Source organism: Lupinus angustifolius, chromosome LG20, assembly GCF_001865875.1.
Source record: "Lupinus angustifolius cultivar Tanjil chromosome LG20, LupAngTanjil_v1.0, whole genome shotgun sequence".
NCBI lineage: Eukaryota > Viridiplantae > Streptophyta > Magnoliopsida > Fabales > Fabaceae > Lupinus > Lupinus angustifolius.
In genome coordinates, this window is record NC_032028.1 from 2,446,310 (window position 1) to 2,458,341 (window position 12,032).

General features: G+C 35.2%; 1 protein-coding gene across 2 annotated transcripts; it reads left to right on the forward strand.

The window, feature by feature from the left end:
* LOC109336140 (probable ATP-dependent DNA helicase CHR12) lies at positions 879–11,583 on the forward strand. 2 transcript variants are annotated; one of them, XM_019572546.1, is made up of 12 exons: positions 879–1,261; positions 2,497–2,650; positions 4,927–4,991; positions 5,474–5,662; positions 6,027–6,176; positions 7,072–7,461; positions 7,837–8,096; positions 8,223–8,444; positions 8,721–8,928; positions 8,998–9,151; positions 9,798–10,403; positions 10,683–11,583. In XM_019572546.1, exons 1-12 carry the CDS (start codon positions 1,088–1,090, stop codon positions 11,384–11,386), a joined length of 3,276 nt encoding a protein of 1,091 aa, XP_019428091.1. In that variant the 5' UTR covers positions 879–1,087; the 3' UTR covers positions 11,387–11,583. The 2 variants fall into 2 exon arrangements, with proteins under 2 accessions (XP_019428091.1, XP_019428092.1); XM_019572547.1 differs by lacking the exons at positions 879–1,261; positions 2,497–2,650 and having other exon boundaries at positions 4,942–4,991; positions 5,457–5,662.

Consider the following 12,032-nt stretch of genomic DNA (forward strand, 5'->3'; position numbering starts at 1 on the left):
GCGACATTGCAAGTTGGGATAGATGAAAAAAATATATCAACTGGATATTGATTTGGTGTAATGATAATGAGATAAAAATTTGTACGTAAATTTTTTTTGTATCATAATAAAGAGTATAATATTTATGCATTGTTAGTGTAAAAATTTATATATACTTATTTTATCATGCATCCCTTAATAAATAAAAAATTTCAATTTAATAAGCTTATTTTATAAATTAATATTGATATAAGTAAAACCTATATATATAGGTATAAAGTAAAAAAATATAAACAATTTATTATTATTCATAAATTTAACTTTAGTTGGATAAAAAAAAATTATATAAGATAAAAATATAAATAATTAGTATGAGTAAGATACAACAATATAAATTTATGTCATCTAATTATTAATCTCCATCCACGATATAAAAATATTATATTGACCTATCAACATTAAACTAAAACAACATATTATCCAAAAACAATATAAAAAATATATTGCAAGAAAGGAACTAGAGTTTATCACTTCTTTTGATGAGTTAGCCTTTTCCTTTCACATTTAATCTCGTGTATTATAATCATATGTAATTAAGTACATATAATTTGTAAATGCAATCTACATTAAATATGTATATTTATACCATTTATAAAGGTAAAATATGAATCTACTACCACATACATATTAATCATAAAAAAAATTATAGTATAAAGTATATTCAATACAAAAAAATTATAATATAAAATATACCTAATATAAAAAAATTCTAATTCTCGAAATAAAATCTATACAAATTAAATAATATAATAAAATAATAATGTATCATTGGCTAGTGTGTAATATAAGAAGAGATGTGTAAAAAGATATAAAATAGCTAGGTATAAATAAAAGAGGGATCGCAATGAATCAGTAGTAATGCGCCGAAGAGAAGAGAAGAGAGAAAGGGTTTGGTCTTTCGCTTCACCAAACTACTAACTATCGATAACAAAACACAAATTACTACTCTTTCTTTCTTTCTCTCACTCCCTTCAATTTCTCCATTTCATTTCAAATCAAATATTAAGAAACAATAAAAAGGGACCCTTGCCACGCTGTCCCTCCCGCCATGTTCATCCAGCAACAAGACCAAGACCATGGCAACAACAACAACAACAACAATGGTTATGCCCATGATGCCAAGACTCTCATCTCTGCTGTCAATTTTCTTTCTCGCAATCTCCCTCTTCCACCTCATCTACTTAACTCTGTTAACGATATCTATCATAACCCACAACTCAATGTACCTCCTTTTCTTCTTAATTTTGATTTCTATGCTTATTTTTATCTTTCTCTTTGTTTTTGGCTAATGGGTCTTCTTCAAGTTCTCTTTTTTCTGTGAATTTCGCGAATTTCCGTTATCACTTCTTGATATAGTGCCTCTTTACTTCATGATTTCAATTTCTGCTTAATTTTAATGTTTGTGAGCAGTTGGGTTCTCTTCAAGATTCATTTTTTATTTCTACTTTTCCCTGAACTCACCTAATTTCCCATCACTTTTTGGGCCATGTTACTTGTAGAAGTTTCAGGAATTTTTGTTTTGGTTTATTTTAGTGACCGACTCGGTGGATTTAATGTTCATATGGTATGCTGTTTTTTGGTGATGTATGTTGTAGCTGGCGTATTGTTTTGCTGTTCCAATTCCATGGATAAGTACGTTTCCTCACCTTGTCCTTTTTGGACTCTAACTCATGCAATTGCTTGCTTTCTGACCTGGAGGTCGTGATTCAAATCCTGAAAACAAATCTTCTTTCGCGAGTTTAAGGCTGCATATATATACTTTCCTAGACCCTACTAGGTGGGAGGCTCATGCACCTGGATGCCTTTTTCTAATGCAATTGCCAGCTAGCACTCTCAGCTCTCATGACTTGTATTCCTACAAGTTTAATTATCTTTTCGGTTTCCATGCTAAGGTTACAACTTTGAGTTTTAATCAGCTTGGGATTAAGTTATTGATTTAAACTTAATTTGCAAAAAGAGGAAGGAGGTATTCTGTCAATGTAACAAAGCTTGTGATGTTTGACAACTTGAACCTGTATTCAATGATATCATATGGTAAAATTCCGTAGAGTTTGGTACACGTGTGTAAACATTATAAGTTTTCATGAAGCATGATGGGAATTTTCTCTCTCTGTTATGTGCATGGATACAAAACTTCCAACGTTCAAGAGTTGAGCCTGTTATAAACTTATATAAAAGCACTTATTTTAATTTGGATTTTTTCAATTATAATTTATTTTGGATGGGTTTTGTGTAAACCTGTCTTGAAAAGGTACAGGGAATATACTCTGAATCATTTTGTTCCCTGCATATTCAACTACACTTAGTGTTGTTATCTACCTAACTGCACACTCTATTGTTGTTTGACCCTAGACTATCATTTATCACTTGTGTGCCACAACAATTTTTGCAAATAGTCTAAAAGTTCTGATCAAAATAGTACAATGGTGTTTCTATTGTTCATTAATCATTATGCAGGACAAAGAAGGGGATTCTAAAGAAGATTTAATGACAGATCTTCAAGATGCACTATCGAAGCAACGCCCAAATTGTGCGTCAGGTATCAAATTGGCGAAAGCAAGGGAAAACCGTTATCAAAGTCAGATTCAACGTCGACTAAAACAACTTGAAGGTTAAAAAAATTAGTACAATGGAAATGTCTCCTTGTGTATTATATATTTATATTGTTTATGCTTGTCTCAATGTAAGCATGGCATATAATTTTGGTTTAATTTGTATATGCTTACTTCATTTTATTACCATTGATTGATATGCTTGCATGAGGAGGAGCCTCATCACAATGGTGAGGTTGTTTGCCTTGCGGCCTGGAGGTCAGGAGTTTAAATCCTGGAAATAGTCTCTTCACTTACAAGTGTAAGGCTATGCACATTTACCCTCCCCATACCCTACTAGGTGGAAGCCTCGTGCACTGGGCCGCCCTTGTGGATTGATATGCTTGTATAATGTAGTTACACTACTTATAATCTTTTCAGGCATAGCTTGTGCAAGGCCATATACTGAAGCAACTAGAGTTATGGCAGTATACATTTCAAAAATTATGTAGTAAAGGGTGATATTGATTACTTGTTTATATTTGTGTTGCTAAGAGGCGAAAAGTGGGTTGACGTGGCAAGCAAGCCCTCGAGCTACCCCACTTTGAGGCAATGTGGCCTTATCATTGTAATGATGTGAATATTTAAAAAATAAAATAAAATGATTGTTATAACAAAAAGCCATCTAAAACATAAGATTTAAATGCAGATTAAATAATGGCATATTGGCAATACACAAAGTTGAGATATTTATCAGAAATTACCATAGTGATATTATTCTGATTTGACATGATGTCATGATCATGTTGTATATTAGTTTCCTTAGTTAGCTTATTCTTACTAAACTTTAGGTGATCAATTCTGTTACGATGTCTATAAGTACATGTACGAACCATCTCATTCATTATTCAGTTTCGAGTACGTATTAGAGCCTCTAGTACATCTCTGTTGTTCCAGAATTTCCATCCTTTCCTTTGTGTATAGCTTGGTTCGGCAAACTTGTGTCAGATGTCCTACATCGCCTACCTCAATCCCCAAAGTGTGGCTTATATACTTGTTTGCCTTCTCACTTAACGCCTACTTGTTTTAAGCTGGAATATAACAGACATAATAGAAACATAATAATATCACTTCAAACCCAACTAAATGCTAGTTAAGTCATAATGACACATGACTAAATAAGACAACAACTCTCCTAAGTCTATTATGTCCCAACTCCTTAGAGAGCAAGTCACCAGCATATCTCTATATCTCATTTTTATAATTACTTCTCTGATTTCCATCACTAGATTTGTAGTCTTCAAATTTTTTATCCACTCTTTCCCGTATATTGACCTCTTGCTTAGTATATTTTCCAGGCTGTCCACGACCAGCTGCTGCACCAACATTCCCCATCTCAAGTCACCATCACCGAATATTGATTCCTTTTCTGCTCCATCCACCTTCCAAGCAACCATTCATTGCAGTCATCGGTCTCATTAAGAGGAGGCTGAGGCTACTAGCATTCTTAATTGCCTATCCATACTCCCTAAAAGCCAATCATAACTTTTCTCATATTTTCATTAAATAATGAATGATTAATGAGGAGAGTGGATAGGCAATTGGGAGCATCAGCAGACTCACTCTTACGGGGGATTTTACCATTGAACCATTATGAGTTTTAATTGTCTGATTTAATTTGGTCAAAATCAGATCTTTTTAGCTTCTTATGTTTAAGTCTGTTTCTCATGTGAGTTGGCCGTTATGGTATAAAGAAATCAACTCAATATTGGAAGATAGTATAGTTTAAAAAGTTTAAGGTTTGAAAGTTGATTATATATTAACTTCTTGAGCAAAACAACAATTATTCCACAACCAATTGCATTAATGGTTTACCTCAACATTGTAATAGATAATTTTTACAAGCTTGATTGTACTAACCATAATTCAGTTTGATATAAATACCTTTAGATTTGATGCCAAGTGGCTATTGAGTGTTTTAAGAGAGAATAATTTAGTCAAATTCAGAATTTTAATCACACGGTTGAATCAGTTGCTTCAGTGCATCAGCTATTCCAAGGAGAAATGGCCGCTTCTCTGCATCGTCGAGCAACTCAGACTCAGTCCACTTCAATGCCTATGCAGCTGTATCAGGCACCCCGAGACAAATTTATATTTCTCCTAATCCACTTATCTTTTGATAAGCTTTTTGGTCTAATAATTGGACGAAGTATCCTTTCAAAACCAAGTTCACAGTCTGAAACCAAGTAGATATCTAACATGCTGTCTCTCCCATGAACATATCCATTTAGTGAGAATGATCTGTATGTAGGATTCTTGACTATTTTTCTGAAGAATTCTTACTGTTTTGAACCAGAATTGCCTTCAAGCAGGGGAGAAGATCTGCAGACAAAATGCCTGCTTGAACTTTATGGACTAAAGGTGAAACTGATCCCTGAATCTTTCTTCAATGATTAGTGTATTGTGAGTCATGTCTAATTTTAATGGTTAGTGAACTTCAGGTCATGTCTAACTTTCACAAATCGGTCGCTTAATTGTTTATACTATTTGTATGGCACATAATTGTCTTTCCCTTTTTGGAGATGAAATAATTTCGTAAGTAGGTTTTGCTATTATGTTAGATGGTAGACAAAATTGCTTTCTGTCTGAGATATAAAACAGATAGCTGTTATTCTGTTTTTTTTTTTGTGTTGCCCCCAAAGTATGACCAAGTTTGACTAGTATAATACAACAATCTTCCTACAGATGCATAATCTTTGTAGTTTACTCATTATTATATGAAAGGAACAGCAGAATAACTTCTAGTGTGGACATTATTTGATTTTTTTTATGTTCGTTTGGATCACTCTACTGAGAAATGACATGAATTCTGTCCTTGTTGGCAAGGACCTCTTTTCTGGCAGCTAGCAGAGTTGCAGTCTAAAATTCGGTCTGAGGTGAGTTCTGAATACTGGCTCAATGTGAAATGTGCATATCCCGACAAACAGTTATTTGATTGGGGCATGATGCGGTTGCAACGTCCACTGTATGGTGTTGGAGATCCATTTGCTATGGATGCAGATGATCAACTGAGGAAGAAACGGGATGCTGAGGTGATTTATATTTTTATTCATCAATTACTTCCCTTCACTTATTGATCGAGTCCTTTAATTGGTCTTAAGCTCCTATGATGGTTTCTCTTATGCTTTGGATAGAAAAATCCATTATTATCTGATTGTAAGGCATAGAAAGGATGCAACAGTCTTTCTTCATTCAACATTTCGTACTTAGGAAGTTCTTCATCAACTCTTTCTTTAAAGGAAGGAAAATGGACAACATGACATACACACATGTTGATACCAAATATATAGTGTAGTGGTCCTTTTCTTTTTCATGGTCTGTGCATTACTTTACAGTATCTGAATATGTAATGAATTTCTCTGTACTGCTTAACTCATACAATCATATTACATGCAGAGATTATCAAGATTAGAAGAGGAGGAAAAAAATCAAATAGAGACTAGAAAAAGAAGATTTTTTGCAGAAATACTTAATACCGTCCGTGAGTTCCAATTACAAATCCAAGCTTCTTTGAAGCGTAGAAAACAGAGGAATGACGGTGTCCAGGTAGGCTGATTCTTCTCCTATATTTCATTTGTACAAACTGTGTACATTTATGTGGGAAACAGTTTTATAATTTTGTACACATCTTTTATCCTGTTAGAATTAGAAGTTCTTCTTAACTTCTCTAAGAGAATTAGGTAATTGAAGGTATGCATGTATAACTTATGTATGGGCTTAAAAGAGCTTTTTATTCAATTTAACCCAGTGAATTTGATTAAATGAGTGCCACTTGCATATTTGATGTAGCTCTCTCTCTCCCTCCCTCCCTTAGTCTCTCCTAGATTGTTCTCGATTCCTTGTGCTTCTATTCTGGACCAAATGGATTTTGAAACTCCTCTGAATGTTAATTCCAAATCAGCAAGGTGGATCTTACGTGTTAGATTTCGTTGAGGTAGTACTGTAGTGGTGAAACACAGTTCAATGATGTGGATAGATGAGAGATAAGTCGAAGATAGTTCTCAAAGAAGAAGAAAGGACATGAGTTGAAAATGTTAGTGACAAATGTTTATGTGCATGACGAATTTTGAAGGAGAAGTGGTTATGAAAAAAAGGAGATAAAAATGGGTTGCAGTCGTGCAGAGTTAAATTTCAAGAATTTTAATGTAAATATAATCAGAGTATTTTCAACTCTAAAGTGAATGTCTATGTTCTTTCAATAATAGAGGTTATATATTCCTCAATGGTTAATGCCTTTACTGGCTGCATGGAGCTTTTACTCTTTCTTATGAGAACTTTGTTTATTTGCAAAATATGATGGAGAATATTAGAATTTGAGTGCCTTTTTAATTTTCTAGATAGTTTATATGTGATTTAAATAATATTTTTGTTCTTTGTGGGTTGAAAGATAATTTATCATTGATTGAGTATGGCTTATGAATTTTCATAAATAACTTTGCAGGCATGGCATGGAAGACAAAGACAAAGGGCATCGCGAGCAGAAAAATTGAGATTCCAAGCCTTAAAGGCTGATGATCAAGAAGCTTACATGAGAATGGTGAAAGAGAGCAAGAATGAAAGATTAACTTTGCTTCTTGAAGAAACAAATAAACTACTTGTAAATTTAGGAGCAGCTGTTCAACGTCAAAAGGACTCCAAACGTTCAGATGGTATTGAACCCTTGGAAGATTCTGAAGCTGATTTACCTGAGCCAGACGCTTCAAAGAATGGAATTTCTAAGGAATCTCCTGTAGATGAAGATGTGGTAGATTCTGATCATAATGATGATTCTAGTGATTTACTTGAAGGTCAGCGGCAATATAATTCTGCCATACATTCAATTCAAGAGAAGGTAGGTACCTTGAGTCACTTAATGCATTTTCCAGACTAAAAATGCGCTGAAGTTTTTCTTCACAAATTGTTGGCTCTATTAAAATTTTCCCTATTAGACATTTTCTGTAACAGCTGGTTTGAGATAATGTTTGGTTTCTATTTGGTGTAAATGGCATGGTCTTTTTAAGAGGAGGGGGTCATTACAGATATGTGGAGAGTTTGACAGCCTTGTTCCATTGATATTTAGGAGGGATTCCTTATGCTCCAAGTTCATTGAAATCTGTTATCTTTGTCTTATTCAGTTTATTCTTTTATCTAGAGGGAAAAAAAGCATTCTTCATTAGTTGCTTCTGGAATGTCGTGTCCCAGAATTATAACAAAAAATTATTTACAGGTAACTGAGCAACCATCTATTCTTCAAGGTGGAGAGTTAAGACAATACCAGATAGAAGGACTCCAGTGGATGCTTTCTTTGTTTAACAACAACTTAAATGGAATTTTGGCTGATGAAATGGGGCTTGGGAAGACCATACAAACTATTTCGCTGATAGCATATCTTATTGAATACAAGGGTGTGGCAGGTCCCCACTTGATTGTTGCTCCAAAGGCTGTTCTGCCAAATTGGGTCCATGAATTCGCAACATGGGTTCCGACGTATGTTCAGCGCAGGCATTGTACATTATTTCCTCCCCTGTACTCCTGGCGGGGAGGGGAGAGAATTTTCTCTGTATGTGTGAATTCTGCACATCATATTCACTTTTGATTTTTTTTCTTATTCAGAATTAAAGCCATTCTTTATGATGGACGGCTTGAAGAGAGGAAAGCAATGAAGGAAGAATTGTCAGGGGAGGGGAAGTTTAATGTTCTGTTAACACACTATGATCTTATAATGAGAGATAAAGCATTTCTCAAGAGAATTCATTGGCACTACTTGATTGTGGATGAAGGACATCGATTGAAGAATCACGAGTCTGCTCTAGCAAGAACCCTGGACTCTGGAGGGTATGATTCGATATGACCAATCCTGTTGACACACTGATTTTTAATGTTTACTTCCCTAAACTTTTTTTATGGGATTCTTCTATTTTATTTAGAAAAATGCTTGACAGCCTGATAGCTGTACTGAACTAAAGAAAATATATGATGAAAGCAAAGTGGAATATGTTTTAAAATGTGTGAATAGTACAGTCAGAACCGTCAATAGTCAGCATATGACAGTGTGGTACCACCCTTCTGGTGGTTGAGCTCTTCTGTTCTCTAATTTATACTTGTGTGCAGCTATCACATCCAGCGCAGACTTCTGTTGACTGGTACCCCAATTCAGAACAGTTTGCAGGAACTGTGGTCCCTGCTTAATTTTCTCCTTCCGAACATTTTCAACTCAGTTCAGAATTTTGAGGACTGGTTTAATGCCCCCTTTTCAGACCGAGTTGATGTCTCTCTTTCAGATGAAGAACAACTATTGATCATTCGGCGTCTACATCAGGTGGGTTTCTGTCTTCTAGTTTCAAGTTTTCCTGCTCTTTTTAACTTCTGATGCATTTCATTCGCATAGGTGATAAGGCCCTTCATATTAAGAAGGAAAAAAGATGAGGTGGAAAAATATCTTCCTCAGAAATCTCAGGTCATACTCAAATGTGATATGTCAGCCTGGCAGAAAGTATATTATCAACAAGTTACGGATGTAGGCAGAGTTGGCTTAGACAATGGTTTGTATCTACTTATTGTCTTCCAATTATCTTTCAACTCACTTCTCACTTTAACCTCATAAAAATGCATTTTTTACCTGAAATACTTTTGTTGTTTTTATTCCCAGCTCGCATCGCTTAGACAATGGTTGTTATGTAATGTTTTTTCCATAAAAAGACTAAAGTGGACAGCAGTGGTGCAACCCTGTCAAAATATGTGAAAGTCTTTGAGCCTATCATCACATGTTATTGTCATATCTCACATGAGATGGTCCATTTCTTACCAGTTGCACTGAGAATGGATCCTCTTGTGTCATTTTCTTCATTTGGGAGAGAGATAGACACAGATTTTATTAGTTGGCACAGTAAACATTCGTGAAATTTGTTTTATAATCTCTCTGTCTCTCTCCTCCACATGATTATATCCTTTGACAAGAAAATACAGTAGAGGATCCATTCCTTAAAGCAACTCTGTTATGGATTGGCAAAATATGACTATTTGTTAGGTTAAAATATGATTTTCAATCACCTGCTGTTCGTGTCATGTGTCTTCCTTTCATTTAAAAAATCTTTGTAATATCAATTGATTTTTAGATCCTTGTATGCTTACCTGATTTTTTAGAAGTTGGTTTACAAACTTTTTACTAAAATATGTAACAATTTGTAGGTTCTGGAAAATCAAAAAGTCTACAGAACTTAACAATGCAACTTAGAAAATGCTGTAACCATCCCTACCTCTTCGTTGGAGATTACGATATGTATAGGCGTAAAGAAGAGATTGTCAGGGCATCAGGCAAGTTTGAACTTCTTGACCGTCTGCTCCCGAAACTTCGCAGAGCAGGCCACAGGGTCCTCCTTTTCTCACAAATGACTCGACTCATGGACGTTCTCGAAATTTATTTGCGACTTCATGATTTTAAGTATCTTAGACTCGATGGTTCAACAAAAACTGAGGAAAGAGGCACTCTGTTAAAGAAATTTAATGCTCCTGACTCCCCATACTTTATGTTTCTCTTGAGCACCCGTGCTGGAGGTCTTGGTTTGAACTTGCAAACAGCAGACACTGTTATAATATTTGACAGCGATTGGAATCCCCAAATGGATCAACAAGCCGAGGATCGAGCACATCGTATTGGACAAAAAAAGGAAGTTAGGGTATTTGTGTTGGTTAGTGTGGGATCAATTGAAGAGGTGATTTTAGAGCGTGCAAAACAAAAGATGGGCATTGATGCCAAAGTCATTCAGGCAGGACTTTTCAACACAACCTCGACAGGTTTGTAGTTCTTGATACTTGTGATAAGTCCTGAGAATATCTTTTAGTAATAGCTATCTTTGGGGGGGGGAAAGTGGATAACATTTCTTTTGCATGTTGAAAAATTATCCTTGATATTCTAATGTGATTAATATTCTTATGGACAAATTATCCTTAATATTTTAATGTGAATCTTCAAATTTTTCCATGTCGCCATGCTAATCTAACATGTCAGTCTCCTTAGGTCATATTTGCTAAAAAATGTAAACTTTTGAACCTGAGTTATTCTTATTTGTGCAGCCCAGGACAGAAGAGAAATGTTAGAGGAGATTTTGCGTAGAGGTTCAAGCTCACTTGGGAATGATGTACCTAGTGAGAGAGAAATTAACCGCCTTGCAGCCCGATCAGAAGAGGAATTTTGGCTGTTTGAGAAAATGGATGAAGAAAGAAGGCAAAAGGAGAATTACAGAACTCGGCTCTTGGAAGAGCATGAGTTGCCAGATTGGGTGTACTCTCCACTCAATAAGGATGATAAGGCCAAAGCTTTCAACAGTACTAGTGTTACTGGAAAGCGGAAAAGAAAAGACGTGGTATATGCAGATACATTAAGTGATCTACAATGGGCAAAGGCTGTGGAAAGTGGGGTAGACATATCAACTCTTTCGAGTAAAGGGAAAAGAAGAGATCAATACCGATCTGACACCGTTGCACAAGCCAGTGATAATTCGGGGGCAGAAGAAAGGTTTTCAGAGTTAAGGACTGAAAATGACCCTGTGGCAGATGAGAGAACAAGTGACGATAGTTTTCATGCGACGCATGCTTCAAAGAGACTCAAGCCTGAAGGAAGAAGTTCTCATGCGTACGATGATGTCAGAGGAAGTGGTTTGAATCAGCCCATATTATCCTGGAATACTCATAAAAAGAAGAGGTCGAGCTATCTTGGCCAAGGTTCATCATCTGATAGTAGAGGGCAGAACTCAAATGGAAAAGCAAACTGGAACTGATTCCTGGACAAAACTGTTGATAGTGATTCTGCTTGTAGTTGTTGTTGGTAGTTTTGAAATCAGTGAACAAATGATTATAAGGTCGTATTTATTCTGGTATTTGTGACAATGTTTGATCAGCACTAATGTAAAATCATGTATGGAGTATATTTTAGTGATTCATATATATGCTTCCATCTCGATGGATAATTTAGATAAGGGAAAGCATAGGGGTTGATTAAAGTAACAAATAGCTTTTTTTACCAGAGTGGTTATTGAGCTACACCACTGAAAGCCTTGATCTTTGTTATGCTCATCATGGAAACATGTAATTCAGACTACACCAATTATCCTAATATTCAAGTATGGACCCTCCTCCAAACCATGTCTATTTATTCTCATCTCTGCCAAGTTGTTAACTTTTCTTCATTGGTCGTTTGCATCTTTGATTAAACGACTTTCATTTATTATTACCTATCATGATATTATTTTTATTTTCCTCTCCCACAATAAATATATGAACCTAATATTTCTGAGATATTGTCGAACACCTTAGCTGGAAGCCCTTACAAGACAGCAGATAAGAAATTTAAGAAAAAATTAACAGAGAAATTGATGATCTTTACACACTTTTCCATATCATGAATCACATGCTTAAGGGTATCAG